This window comes from Aquarana catesbeiana, linkage group LG03 (genome assembly GCF_042186555.1).
Source record: "Aquarana catesbeiana isolate 2022-GZ linkage group LG03, ASM4218655v1, whole genome shotgun sequence".
In the NCBI taxonomy this organism is placed as follows: domain Eukaryota; kingdom Metazoa; phylum Chordata; class Amphibia; order Anura; family Ranidae; genus Aquarana; species Aquarana catesbeiana.
Genome location: NC_133326.1, coordinates 260,900,981 through 260,916,356, shown reverse-complemented (window position 1 = coordinate 260,916,356; position 15,376 = coordinate 260,900,981). Strand labels below are relative to the sequence as shown.

The window sequence follows — 15,376 nt, the reverse complement described above, 5'->3', positions numbered from 1 at the left end:
GATGACAAACTTTGTTCTTTACATACTGCATGATATCTTTTTTCAATAGAACTGAACATTCAGCTAACCTAATCTACCTAGTCATTTCCAATATAGTGCATTATACGAGGACAAATATGCAATTCACAAATAACCATATAAAATAATGTAGCTTGGTGGGTAAGTGCACTGTGGCTTAAGGTACTAGTTACCATATATAAATTCAGCGTTGCATAAAATGATGCAGTAACTAAAAAAAGAAGAATTGGATATACTCTTTGTTTTTGATTTTTTTTTTCTTTGAAGGCCTCTTGCACACTGCAGCTTGAAAAAGCTCAGTACAGCGTTTTTTTTTAATGATCTAAAAATGCAGCCCTTTGTTTACAATGTGTCTGTACAGACAGGCACGTAAACAAGAGCTGTGTATTCTTGAGTGAAAAAAAAATGCGAAAAAATCTGCGTTGCACGCATATGACAATAAATGTTAATTCATTTTCCTTAGGAATATATTGTACGTGCATGCGCATATACGCGCATATACGCACAAATACACTCAATAATATGCGCGTATACGCACAAAACAAATGCCTGAAATTACGTCCAAAAAATCAGATGCTCAAACATCAGTACCGTGCACAAGAGGCCTTATTGATTGCTTTTTTTTTAATACATCATAATTTAGATATCTGAGCTCGGGACTGATTGATTGGTTGATTGATTAAATATTTAATTGACCGTTGCACTCATAGTACACTGTGTATGATTAATGTCTGCTTTATACAGAGGAAACTTCAGTCTCTGAGGTTGTTTTACTAAAAGCAAGTAAAGAGATCACTTTGCAAAGAAATTTTCTCCAGAGCTTACTGAATCAGGTGAATCTCTGCTGACTTTCATCATTCAATCATTTGTAAGCACAAATTGTGTTTTTTTTTTTAATTTCCTTGCACGTGATTGGGTATTCTTTGCAAAGCGAAATTCCCCCACATTCCCTAGGCTCTGGGGAAAATTCCCTTGCACAGTACAACTTTCCTGCAAAGTGGACATCCTAATTGCCTTTAGCAACCCCTCTTTGTTGCTAATACTGAACGGTGTAAAGGTTTTATTTAATTTGCACCAGGGTGGATTTGATTTAAATCACGATTTAAATAATGATTTAAATCACTAGTAAAAAGGCTTGATTTAAATCAACTTGATTTAAATCATCATTTTTAAAGAGCAACTCTCATCTCTGTCCCGCAGTAGCTCCTCCTCTGACCCGCTGTTGACTCACCAACAGTCCCATTCACTTTAATGGGACAGCTGGTGATGCGGCAGTGACACAACAAGGTGAGGGACGTGGCGACAGCAGGTGAGTGGATGCCCGCTAACCGGCGCTGCCATGATGGATCTGACATGACAGGTGCTCTTTAAATGTAAGGACTTATTCTTGCTGGTAGTTAGAATCTTTAATATTTGCAAACAAAATGAAGGTTTCTTATTTAGAATAATAAGCTGTCAGGTTAGTAAAACAACAATATCAGAACCGATTTAATCATACAGTTTGTAGTGTACATAGATTTGCAAAACAATGGGATAAAGGAATATTCGGTACTTTATTTTATCTCATGATTACTGTGAAATTGTGTGAATGCATCAATGCAGTGCATGTTATCTCAGCTTGCAGAGCTTGGATTCATTGAATGAGTTTACCAAAAATGTAAATATTGCAGAATATACAGCCTCAAGCATTTCATGCTGGATAAACTAAATTATTAATGTATCTTAAATAGAAAACTATCTTTTGATAGATTTTTACTTCAAAAGCATTTTATTAAAATAAATTTGAAAAAAAAAAAAAAAGATTTAAATAAAAAAAAAATCATTGATATATATCCACCCTGATCTGCACAATGATGCCATGTACTTACTCAGGTGGTCGACTTTCAGCAGCCTGTGACTGTGATCGCCAGCCCTGCACCAGTAGAGAGATATTCAACAGGTTAGCCAAACTGACAAAGTGACTTCAGGAGATCCACAGCCACTAAAATTACTTTATTACATTTTACAGAATCCAGGCATTTCACTTAGGAAAACCCTAAAAGTCCTAATTTGTAAAAAAAAAAAAAAAAGAAATACTACTTTGTAGAAATGATCTTTGTGCTTATTTTGTTCTTCATTGGTTAAGCGTGCTGCTCAGCTTGGACAATATGAAACAAACCTGGGATATGATAGCAGCATCTACGTAAAGGTCAAACAGGATTACCCACTGAGGACAAGATTCAGGCTGAATTATAATAAGCATTTATATATTGGTGTTTTGAAAAGAAGCATTTGGGGACCCCCAAAGTAAGCCGCATTTGCTGGGTATGACTTCTTCTCACCCCACCACCAACAAAGCAAGGAACTGCTGTCAGTTCATACATGCACTCAGAGGCCATACTGTATATACCAGCCCTAACAGACAACATAGGAATTACACTGCAGGGTACACACTTCTGGATTTTTTTTTAAAAAGCCAAAAAAGTCGTTTTTAAAGGACTCTATTGTCATACAAAATATAAACCAACAACATCATACTAACCGTATTATCTTCTTTTTTAAGTCATGTATGTGTAATTACCTAAAACAACTTCCTGTTAGCTCAGTCATGGAAACACCCCCTGGGGGTTCATTATTACACTAACCTGGGCACAAATTCTGCAGCACGCAATGTCAATCATATGTGGTTACATGGGAGGTGTTCTGTGCTGCAGTAAGCACTGCCCACCATTAAAGAAGAAATTGAAGGACCTGTGACATCACCGGGTGGCTTCTGGGAGGGGGGGGGGGGCTTGGGGGCAGGTAGAGTAAGGCTGGAAATGGACTTTAAATTACTATACATACGAGCATAATTAGTTCCAGAAGAATGCTTGTAATCCAAAGCGCTTGTATATCAAAGCAAGTTTCCCCATAGGAAATAAAGGAAACTCAGATAATCTTTTCCACAGCCACTGCTTGTGTATGCAGTACTGCATGTGGCCAGAGGTGCAGGGGCGCCGGAGACACTCGGAAACACTCAGAGACCGCTCGGAGATACTCGGGAATGGAGTGTTTCTGAGTGTCTCCAAGTGTCTCCGAGCATCTCCGAATGGTCTCCGGCAAAAAAAAAAAAATCCCCCCTCCCCTAAACCAGGCTACATGTCCTCAACTTGGGAGGGGGGTGCTTTGGGGCAGACAGAGCTCTGCCCCTCCCCCAAAGCACCTTGTCCCCATGTTGATGGGGTCAGGCCCTTTTCCCCACAACCCTGGCCAATGGTTCTGGGGGTTTGCGGGCGGGGGGGCTTATTCGTAATCTTGAAACCCCTCTTTGACAAGGGGGCCCTCAGATCCCACCCCTCCCCCCATGTGAATGAGTATGGGGTACATACCCCTACCCATTCACCCAAAAAGTGTAAAAAGTGAATAGACACTACGCCCCATTCTATCCATTTGAAGATTCAGGGGTCTAAAATTTGGTCCTTACTTATTAACTTACAATTGGGATGTAAGAGACTGTGGTATTGATTTACTAAAACTGGAGTGTGCAAAATCTGGTGCAGCCATGCACCAATCAGCTTTCAATGTTTTTGTCAAAGGTTAATTGAACAAGATGAAGTTAGAAGCTGATTGGCTTCCATGCACAGCTGCACCAGGTTTTGCACCCTCCAGTTTTAGTAAATCAGTCAGAGAACTCAATCTCAGAATTGCATTATGAAATTCTGACTGTGCTCACGGATGCCCTTATGACACGCTGGAGGGCTCTTCACCTGGCTTCTTCCTTTTCTTCCATATCTTTTTTTCTCTCCTCCTCTTTTTCCTTTTACTCTTCCTAATGGTTTTTGTTTATATCACTACACCATTTGCTTCATTTTTCTTATCCCCAAAAATGGTCCATACAGTCAGGTCCATAAATATTGGGACATCGACACAATTCTAATCTTTTTGTCTCTATACACCACCACAATGGATTTGAAATGAAATGAACAAGATGTGCTTGCTACTGCAGACTTTCAGCTTTAATTTGAGGGTATTTACATCCAAATAAGGTGAACGGTGTAGGAACAGTGTAAGAACACGCAACAGTTGGCCAGATCAAGAACACTCTCCAGGAGGTAGGTGTATTGCCCCGTGCACACGGTCGGATTTTCCGATGGAAAATGTCCGATCGGAGCGTGTTGTCCGAAATTCCGACCGTGTGTGGGCTCCATCAGACATTTTCCATCGGATTTTCCGACACACAAAGTTGGAGAGCAGGAGATAAAATTTTCCGACAACAAAATCCATTGTCGGAAATTCCGATCATGTGTACACAAATCCGACGGACAAAGTGCCACGCATGCTCAGAATAAATAAAGAGATGAAAGCTATTGGCCACTGCCCCGTTTATAGTCGTGTTTTACGTCACCGCGTTTAGAACGATCGGATTTTCCGACAACTTTGTGTGACCGTGTGTATGCAAGACAAGTTTGAGCCAACATCCGTCGGAAAAAATCCTAGGATTTTGTTGTCGGAATGTCCGAACAAAGTCCGACCCTGTGTACGGGGCATATGTGTGTCAAAGTCAACAATCAAGAGAAGACTTCACCAGAGTGAATACAGAGGGTTCACCACAAGATGTAAACCATTGGTGAGCCTCAAAAACAGAAAGGCCAGATTAGAGTTTGCCCAACAACAATCCTTCACAGTTCTGGAACAACATCCTATGGACAGATGAGACCAAGATCAACTTGTACCAGAGTGATGGGAAGAGAAGAGTATGGAGAAGCAAAGGAACTGCTCAGGATCCAAAGCATACCACCTCATCAGTGAAGCATAGTAGTGGTAGTGTCATGGTGTGGGCATGTATGGCTGCCAATGGAACTGGTTCTCTTGTATTTATTGATGATGTGACTGCTGACAAAAGCAGCAGGATGAATTCTGAAGTGTTTCGGGCAATATTATCTGCTCATATTCAGCAAAATGCTTCAGAACTCATTGGACGGCGCTTCACAGTGCAGATGGACAATGACCCGAAGCATACTGCGAAAGCAACCAAAGAGTTTTTTAAGGGAAAGAAGTGGAATGTTATGCAATGGCCAAGTCAATCACCTGACCTGAATCCGAATAAGCATGCATTTCACTTGCTGAAGACAAAACTGAAGGGAAAATGCCCCAAGAACAAGCAGGAACTGAAGACAGTTGCAGTAGAGGCCTGGCAGAGCATCACCAGGGATGAAACCCAGCGTCTGGTGATGTCTATGCGTTCTAGACTTCAGGCTGTAATTGACTGCAAAGGATTTGCAACCAAGTATTAAAAAGTGAAAGTTTGAGGGATGATTGTTAATCTGTCCCATTACTTTTGGTCCCTTAAAAAGTGGGGGGCACATATACAAACTGTTGTAATTCCTACACCGTTCACCTGATTTGGATGTAAATACCCTCAAATTAAAGTTGAAAGTCTGCAGTTAAAGCACATCTTGTTCGTTTAATTTCAAATCCATTGTGGTGGTGTATAGAGCCAAAAAGATTAGCATTGTGTCGATGTCCCAATATTTATGGACCCGATGGTACTTGAAGATAATGTTCCATGCTGCTGACTACTATCACTTTAAGGAAAGGACACATCCTAGTGGTGGCCCAATAAAGTGTCCAGCAGACATTTAAATCATTTTTATCAATCTTATTGATAAAAATGTCTGTGTTGGTGACTAGGAAGAATGAAAAAGGCCATTCCTTGAGAATATTGCACTATTTTAGTGAACACTACAATGGCAGCCCCAATACAAGGTGGTAAATATTGTCCACATATATTCCTACAACAGAAGGATTACGGCATTATGTTATATGATAATGGGACTTGAATGCTGTTTATTCTTAAATAAATAGGTACTTATTGAAAGAAAATATTGATTGTGGTTGATATTAAAGCCCATCCAAAATGCCGATACAGCCTAAGCTTCCACGTCTATCTTAAAATCTGTGCCTCCCTCCAAGTGCAGATACTGTAGATAACCCTGCACACAAATTAAAAAGCTGAGCTCAGCTGGTTTGATGGATTGCTCTGAATCGTCCACACCCAGTAGAGACAGGTTGGTGGAAGTTGAGGGCACATCTTGGTTCAGATTGGGGGCACACCTACGCTCGATCAATTTTATTCCAATAAGATCTTCCACAATAAAATTCTTATTTTTTTTTTTTTTTTTTGGAGGGGGGGGGGGTGTCTGACAAACACTTTACCTGATATAAATATTATTTAAGGTACTTATATAGCGCCGCCGATTTACGCAGCGCTTTACATATACACCTGTGTTCACATAACATTTGCATTACATTCCTCTGAAAACTGATGCACGTCTCACTTTGCCACATTATTACCATATCAGTTTTGCATAACACATTAGCAAATCTAATTCCACAGGTCTTAACATTACAGAAGGACAGCTAGAACAATGTACCTTGGCAGGATGAGATTTTGATGAAGGCTGGGTATGACCTCGCGGAGAGGCCGCGACTCCTTTTATCTCAAGAGTCATTCTGAAATCTACAAAATTTTGGTAAAAAAAAATATTAATAGCGCACCTTAATCACTGTTGAGAAATCCAAAAAGTCTCATTTTTAAACTGATATGTAAAATTCACAAATTTAATATCTATCCATTCCCTAATTACTTTTAATAAATCTCTTGTAGTGCCTGTTAGGGAAAAGTTCCCTGAACTGGTGTGAAACTCACTGGTGTCAGTAGTCAGTATTTGCTCCTATGTGCGGGGGGAGGGCGCGTCAGCGCTAAAGCGCCGCTATTTTTACTTTATATTATTTTTTTATATTTATTTTTTTCTTTACCGTCGTTTTAGCTGCGCTTTTCAGCCATTAGCGGGGCGCTTTTAACCCCCGCTAGTTGCCGAAAAAGGGTTAAAAGCACCCGCAAAGTGCCGCTGCAGTGGCGCTTTTCCGGCGCTGCCCATTGATTTCAAAGGGCAGGGGACACTTTAGGAGGGGTGTATACACCCCCCCTAAAGCGCCTCAAAGATGCCGCTTGCAGGACTTTTTTTAGCGTCCTGCCAGCGCACCGCTCCAGTGTGAAAGCCTGAGGTGACAGGAGAGGTGCTTTACAGGCGCTATTTTTAGCGTTATAGCGCCTGTAAAGCACCTCAGTGTGAAAGTAGCCTAAATAGTTTGTTTGGCCCAGCTTGGTCCAAACTACTTAAAGTAACAGGAAACCTGGAGATCAGCTTTAAAGTGTGAGCAAAAGAATGTCACCAGCACACCATGGATCTCCAGAACGGGTCCAAAGCTTTAATCAGCGATCACATTGTTACAGTAGATAGCAATCACATGCCTGATAAAGGGGTCCTGCGCGGCTCCGAAGCGCTGGTATCTGCCGTAACAATGTGATCGCTGATTAAAGCTTTGGAGATCTATGGTGTGCTGGTGACATTCTTTTGCTTTGACTATTTATGGTTCCAGCTGGTGGTCGCCTCAATACCCACTTACATGCACAGCCATTTCTACAGGAACGCATGCGATGGGAATTGTGCATTTGCAGCTTTCAAGTCTGACACGTCGGAAATGTGTATGCGGGCCTGTGCTGCCTACACAGAAAGGCTGCCAAGTTAGATAGTTAGATGAAGGAACACAAGCTTATAATTTTGAAAATGGGTTATTGCAACATGTTGTCAAGAACGAAATGGTGAACCAAAGTGATAATGTCCCTTCCACTTAATAAAATGGTTAGCTTACAGTCCTGTTTACACCTTTATTTTGCTGGGTGCTTTGATGAGGCTTCGGTGGGGCTTTGGTGGAGCTTTGATGGGGCTTCGATGGGCCTTGGTTGGGGCTTCGGTGAGGCTTTGTGGGGCTTCGATGAGGTTTCGGTGGGGCTTTGCCATAGACTTCTATGGAGACTTTAAAGACATTTTGAAGCCCCACTAAAGCGACATGAGTATCACTTTTGAAGCGAAGCCGAAGAAAAGCAAAGCAAAAGCAACGTGTAAACAGGACTGTAAGCTAACCATTTTATTTAGTGACAGGGGCTTTGACTATCGTTTAGAGAGCTTTAATAAAGCCTGTGAGAAGCCTTGTTTTGAAGCAAGTGTAAAGTAGCCGTTAATGTGTGTTGAAGCCGAACCAAGTGTAAATGAGCCCTTAATGTTTATAAGTAAACATATTTCCTCACCCTTGTGTTAAGCTGGAACTAAAGTCCCATTTTCAAAAACTACGTGTAGGCACTCTCTTTATTTCATAAGAGGCATGCACTGTCTTCTGCAGTATAAGAAACCTAAATTTAACCATAAGGGCTAGTTTACATTGGCTTCCAAATAAGGCTTCGGAAACGCTTTGTTAAAGCTCTCTGAACATTAATCAAAGCCCTGTCACTAAATAAAATGGTTAGCTTACAGTCCTGTTTACACTTGCTTTTGCTTTTCTTCGGCTTCGCTTCAATAATTATACCCCATGTAGCTTTAGTTGTGCTTCATAGCGTCTTCAAAGCCTCCATAGAAGTCTATGGCAAAGCTCGCTTGAAGCCCCACTGAAGCCGAACCAAAGCCTCATTGACATCATCTCACACCAGCCAGTGAAGATGACCGCAGTCTGGCAATCAGAAAAAAACAGGCAGAAGATGCGAGCACTGGCAAGGGATATCAGACTGCTAAAAGATTGGTAAGTATTTCTGCTCCGCTTAAACAAGTAGAACTATAGGCAAAACTTTTTTTTTCATTTTGGATAGAATAAGGGAGGGTTATGTTTTTTTTATTTTTGCCATCTGTGTTCCGTTTAGAACTCCGGGAGTAAATCCGGGAGATTTACGATCACTTCCTGTCCCATACCCAAAACAGGAAGTGAGAGGAAATCCCTGCAATTTAAGAGAATCCATTGGAGCTCCGCAGGTCACCAGAACTAGTATCCTCTCTATTACTGTTCTGGGGACAGCCCAAAATTTGGGATTTTCGCTTACTTTCACTTTTGATGATAATGGTAAACAGGACAAGTAAAGAGGGTGAATCTCCAAAAAGGGGGCAGGGGTACCACTAAAAACCTGACAAGTGTGCTAATCTCTCTCCATTTTGTCCAAAATGTAAAAAAAGTTTTGCCTTTAGTTGTACTTTAAAGGAGAAGTACAGCCAAAGCTCATTGCAGTTCATTTTGCACTGCTGTGACCCGTTTTCAGCAGAAAGCGGGCTGAAGCCCGCTGTCAGCTGATGTCCCAGAGCCGATTCAGACTCAGGCAACATTGTGATACTGAAGTCGGGATCCGCTCACATTCCTGGACCGACACCTGGCTCAGCAGCTCAATGAGCTGCTGAGAGGCTGAGCCGGCTGCTCCCCCCAGCCCAGTGCTCCAGTGAGTGAGGGGAAGCAGAACAGACAGCGGTGGCTGATAGTCACCAGCTCTCTGCTCAGGGAGTTCTGAGAAATGAGCGATTGGGAGGGTTTGATTGCTCAGTTTTCAGGCTGGGTTCACATTATTGCAATGTCAGACATCGCATGTGATTCGCATTGCATTTCTGTGCAGAGAACATGTGATGTCTGTGCGATGCGAATTCAGCCATACAGATTGTATGGCTGAACTTGTATCGCATTCGGACCAGGATGGTGCGGGACCCTTTTTTGGTCCGCACTGGAATCGGATTGCATTGGGGTTCTGCACCATTTCACAGTTTGCACTGCGATCTGTGAATTGATCTGGGGGTGTCATTAACATTGTACTGACAACCGCAGCGGTTCGCAGAGGGCAGTGTGAACTGATTGCAAGAGAAATGCGATGCGGGAACCCGCACACGAATTGCGCTGGTTCCCGCATCGCATATATGTAAACCTAGCCTCACTGTTAGAGTCGGCAGGGGGACCGATGCTGCATCCACCTAGGTAAGTATGATTCTTAAAAAAAAAACTCTATACTTCTCTTTTAAAGCTAAACTCCAAAAAATGAATGAACTTGCAGGGGTTAAATGCACAGACACTCTGACTCCATCCTGTACAATGCAGGGCCAGTGATCGTGCATTGTACACAAGTCGAGGGCCCACACACAGCCTGGAGCACTAAAGACAGACTGCTGGAGAAGCAAGAAATAGAAGTATAGTTACTTTTTCTGTCCCCCCAGACAAAAATTCAAGTTAGACTTACCGGTAACTTGTTTTCCTTGAGTCTTTCAGGACAGCACTTGAGAGAGTGACTCCTCCCCTTGCCAACAGGAAACACCTCTTCCACCAAACTTTAAAAGGAGGCTCCTTTCCACACATTGTCAGTAGTAGTAGAGAACCTCCGGCCCCAAACTGGAACACATAATCGAGATATGATTAGTCACAGTATATATATGAAAAAACAATAGGGCGGGATGCTGCTGTCCTGAAAGACTCAAGGAAAACAAGTTACCGGTAAGTCTAACTTGAATTTTCCCTTATCGTCTTTCAGGACAGCACTTGAGAGGATAATAGAGACTTACCCCCCTAGGGAGGGACCACAGCCTGCAGAACCTTTCTGCCAAAAGCCTGATCACCTGCTGATAGGAGATCCAGTCTGTAATGACGGACAAACGTTAAGTAGCTTGACCACGTAGCCGCCTTACAAATCTGATCTGGGGTGGCACCAGCTCTTTCTGCCCATGTAGTGGCCTGGGCTCTTGTTGAATGAGCCCTAATTCCCAGCGGGGAAGATAAACCCATTTGAGAATAGGCTACAGAAATAGCTGTCTTAAGCCATCTAGCCAATGATGCTTTTGATGCTTGTTGGCCTTTCTTGTTTCCAGAGAAAAGAACAAATAATGAATCTGAAACTCTAAACCCTCCTGTTACTTCCAAATACTGTAATAGGATACGTCTTACGTCTAAATTGTGAAACTGCTCTTCCTTTGCACCCGAAGGGTTAGCAGAAAAGGTTGGTAGAGTAATCTCTTGAGACCTGTTACTAAAGCTTGCCACTTTTGGCAAAAACCCCGGATCTACTTTAAGGACAACTCTATCAGGAAAAACTGACAAAAAAGGCTCTTTTACTGATAGGGCGTGCAGTTCACTAATCCTTCTTGCTGAAGTAATTGCGACCAGAAAAATAGTCTTCAAAGTTAAATTCTTTAGGGATATGGCCTGTAAAGGCTCAAATGGTTCTTTTGCCAGAGCCTGCAGAACCACCGAGAGATCCCAATTTGGGAAATGCTTCACCGGTACCGGTCTCGACCTGGAAAGTGCTTTGAAAAATCTCATGATCAGAGTTTCTGAAGATAAGGATCTCTCCAGATAAACTCCCAAGGCAGCCACCTGCACCTTAAGAGTGCTGACCGCCAGATTCTTGTCTGCACCCTTTTGCAAAAATTCCAGCACTGAAACTAGGTCTTTAACCCCCCTATGTTCGGAATGACAGAAAGAAACATATACTTTCCATACTTTGGCGTAAATATCCCTGGTTACCTTTTTCCTACTGGAAAGCAACGTAGCAGTTAAACTTTCTGAAAAGCCTTTGCTTCTCATTAATTGCTCCTCAGATACCAGGCAGTGAGCTTTAACCTGTCTACCCCTGGATGAAGCACTGGCCCCTGAATCAACAGATCCTGACTGAGCGGGAGATGCCAACATGGTTTGATTGCCAACTGCAGAATCGTGGAAAACCAAGCTCTCTTTGGCCAATATGGAGTAATCAAAATGATTGATACTCTCTCTTTCAGTATTTTCCTCAACACTAGAGGGATTAATCGAAATGGAGGAAAAGCATACCCCAGGTGAAAATCCCACGGATGTGCCAGAGCATCTATCCCCTGAGAGCAAATGTCTCTCTGAAGGGAGAAAAAATTCGGGAGCTGCGTGTTTTGTTTTGAAGCAAACAGATCTACCTGCGGAAGGCCCCAAACACTGGTGATTAATGCAAACACCTTCCTGTTCAGACTCCACTCTGATTCCTGAACTTTTTGTCGGCTCAGATAATCCGCTACTTCGTTCAATGTGCCTTTTAGATGGACTGCGGATAGAGATAGTAAGTGGTTCTCCGCCCACTCCAGAATCTCTACTGACAGTAAGTGAAGGGCCCTGCTTCTTGTGCCTCCCTGTTTGTTCAGGTAGGCTATGGCCGTGGCATTGTCCGACAAAATCTGGACATGGCAACCTATGAGGTTTTGAGAGAAGAAAGCTAATGCTAGGGCAACTGCCTTCAGCTCTCTCCAATTTGAGGATCTTTGGGCCTCGAACTGGGACCATGTTCCCTGCGCTAAGGCTTGACCCATGTGGGCCCCCCATCCCTGCAAACTGGCGTCTGTTGTGATCACTTTCCCGGTCGGAAAAGACCAAAGAAGACCTCTTTGCAGTACCACCTGACTTTTCCACCACCAAAGTGAACGTTTGACTCTGGTGGGAATCTTTACTTTTGTATCCAAACTCTCCGTCCTGTGGTTCCATGTCCTTAGAAGGAACCTCTGGAGAGTCCTGAAATGCAGCCTTGCCCATTGGATGGCTGGCATTGAAGAGGTTAATGTCCCCAGAGCCGACATAACCTTTCGGACTGAAATCAGTTGATTTGTTTGTAGTGCCGTTATTACCCTTTGGACCTTGATCTTTTTCTCTTCTGGGAGAAAAATCTTTTGCTCCACTGAATCTATCAAATAACCCAGAAACAGTACTTGCTGAGCTGGGATGAAATTTGATTTTTGAACATTCACTATCCACCCTAGTGACTCCAAATGACTGCGGGATTTGTTCAAATCCTCCTGCAACTTTTCCCTGGATGGGGCAAAAAAGAGGAGGTCGTCCAGATATGGAATTACCGCAATCCCCTGGAGTCGAAGAGGGGCGAGAGCTTCCGCCATTATCTTCGTAAAAATACGAGGAGCTGACGACAGGCCGAAGGGAAGGGCCCTGAACTGAAGATGTATAATCTCCTTGCCCATATTCACCGCAAACCTCAGGAACTTCTGGGACTGAGGTGCTACAGGAATATGAAGGTAAGCATCCCTCAGATCGATTGATGCCATAAAACAATCTTTTGTCAGAATGTTTCTGACCGTGAAAATTGAGTCCATACAAAACTTTTTGTATAGGACTGACTTGTTCAGGGGTTTTAGGTTGAGGATAAGACGGAAGTTTCCGGATGGTTTTCTTATCAGAAAGATGTGTGAATAGAAACCCTGACCCTGTTCTTCTGGGGATACTGGTATCACTACCCTCTGGTGCCTCAGATCCTTTAAAAGGTTCTTCATGGCCAGAGCCTTTGTTAGATCCCTTGGTAGGTTTGTTACAAAGAATCTTTCTGGCGGGCGATCCGAAAACTCTATCCTGTAACCTTGGGACAGCATGTCCAAAATATATAGACTTTCTGTCATGCTGGCCCAAAGGGGAAGGAAACTTTGAAGCCTTCCCCCCACTGGTACGCACAAGTCATTGTGCTTTACCGGAGGCTGCAGGAGGATGGAAAAGGACATTTCCTTTGCCTTTACCCTTCTGCAATGCCCAATTTTTTCTTTTCTCCTGGGGTTTGGTTTGTTCTTGAGCCCTTGGGGAACGAAAAAACCGTTTAACTGGCTGCTTTTTCTTTTTGATGGGAAAAGACTTCTTTTTATCAGCAGTTCTATCTAGAACCGCATCTAAATCAGGTCCAAAAAGCAAGTCACCCAGGAACGGTATCCCACACAGCTTGTTTTTGGATGCCGCATCCCCTGGCCAAGTTTTCAACCACAGAGCCCTTCTGGCTGAGTTGGCTAGGGCAGCAGATCTAGCTGTCATTTTAATTGATTCCGCTGAAGCATCCGATATAAATGCGACAGCGGCAGACAGAGTTGAAAATGAATCCAAAATTTCTTGTTTTGGTGAGTCTGCTGAGATATGGGCCTTAAGTTGCTCTAACCAGAACTCCATATTTCTGGATACCACTGTAGTTGCCATAGTAGGTTTAAGATTTCCCATGATGGATTGCCAAGCCCTCTTTAGTAGCTGGTCCATCCTTTTATCCATGGGATCTCTCAACACCCCCATGTCCTCGAATGCCAAATCTGTAGACCTCGAGACCTGGGAAAACGCGGCATCTAGTTTGGGGTTTTTGTTCCAAACCGCCGCTGGATCTTCATCAAAAGGGAAACGCCTTTTTAAGGCTTTGGGAAAGAAAGGCTTTCTCTCTGGCTCTGCCCACTCTTTCTTAATAGCTTCAGAAATAACAGAGTGTACTGGGAAATTGCGATTTTTATGCTCGCTAAGCCCTGCATACATTTTATCATGCAGAGATAACTCCTTTCTTTCCTCCTCCAGACCCAGTGTGGTATAGATTGCTTTTAACAGGCCATCTACCTGTTCTAAAGACAATTTAAATCTTGAAGGTAAATTTTCTCCTTCCTCACCCTCGTCAGAATCCTCAGATTGAGAGGGGGAATGTCCCTCTGGGGTAGGAGATGCCTCAGTCTCCATCACCGGGACTATAAGTGAGCCTTGGGAGGACTGTGAGGTAGTAGGCTGACTCAGGGATGGGTTTGCTAGGGAAGAGCGAAATGATTGAATAGTCGCATCAAGTTCCTTTTTAACTGATGCAATCAAGTCGCTGCAAGCGGAAGAAGCTTCTTCTTTAACTAGCAAATCAATACAAGCTTGACATAACGTCTTCTTCCATCCTTCAGGTAGCTTGGATTTACATGAAGGACATTTTCTTTTTGCCACTGGATCAGAGCTCTTGGCCTGCCATGAGACAAAAGAAGAAACCATCCCAGTGAGACAACCTGTCCTATACCCAAGGATGCTCACCACAGGTGCACAGTAAGAGCTAACTGCTTTATGTGCCCAGACAGGCCCCTGCCACCGGGGGGGGGGGAGATAGAGAGAGAGAGACCCCACAGTACAGGGAAGACAGTATACAACTGCACCTTACCTGGGCCTTGCTGGTGCCTGTGCCTGTCCCACTTGCTGCCGCCATCGATTCCATCGAGGAGCGCTTGCTGTGTTTGTGTGGCTAAACGCCGGTTCCGGACTCCAATAGCGCCAGTGCGCCGGACCAGAACCGCTAAATAAGCACCAGCCCCGTTCCTCCCCTTTCCCTCTGCGATTTCCGGCGGAAATGACGCCGCACGCCTGTTCCGTGGGCGCCGCCCCCTCCTGATGCCTCACTTCCGGCGGATGGAGCCCCGCTGCCATCCCCAATATGGCGGCGGTGCAATGAGCAACAGGCGGTGGACCTGAGAAAAAAATATAGTAAACGGCCACCGCCTGTCTTGCCGCCGCCTAGGAGCGATGCCCACGACAGTCGGACTCACCCTGAGCCCATATGAAGAGGGAGAGGGAGCCCAGCCAGCAGCACTTCACCTCAGCTGTGGAATGGGAGGAACAGCTCTCATGAGGTAAAAAGTGTTTGATGAAAAAAACCAGGAAACCTGAGCTCCCAGGACAGCACCTGAGAGCCCTGACTTCCCCACGAAGTGTTCCCTCCGGAGGAAACACAAAAACTGACAATGTGTGGAAAGGAGCC

The 15,376-nt window shown here is 43.7% G+C and overlaps 1 protein-coding gene across 2 annotated transcripts in view; it reads right to left on the bottom strand.

Annotated features, from left to right (window-relative positions):
• Positions 1 to 15,376, bottom strand: part of CAPS2 (calcyphosine 2) — a 204,822-nt gene that overhangs the window by 187,215 nt on the left and 2,231 nt on the right. For both annotated transcript variants that reach the window (XM_073620021.1, XM_073620023.1), the window contains exons 2-3: positions 6,411 to 6,496; positions 1,887 to 1,930 (exon numbers count right to left, since the gene is read on the bottom strand). In XM_073620021.1, the coding sequence (XP_073476122.1) occupies positions 1,887 to 1,930; positions 6,411 to 6,488 (122 nt within the window). In that variant the 5' untranslated portion in view covers positions 6,489 to 6,496. The remainder of the gene's footprint in view (positions 1 to 1,886; positions 1,931 to 6,410; positions 6,497 to 15,376) is intronic.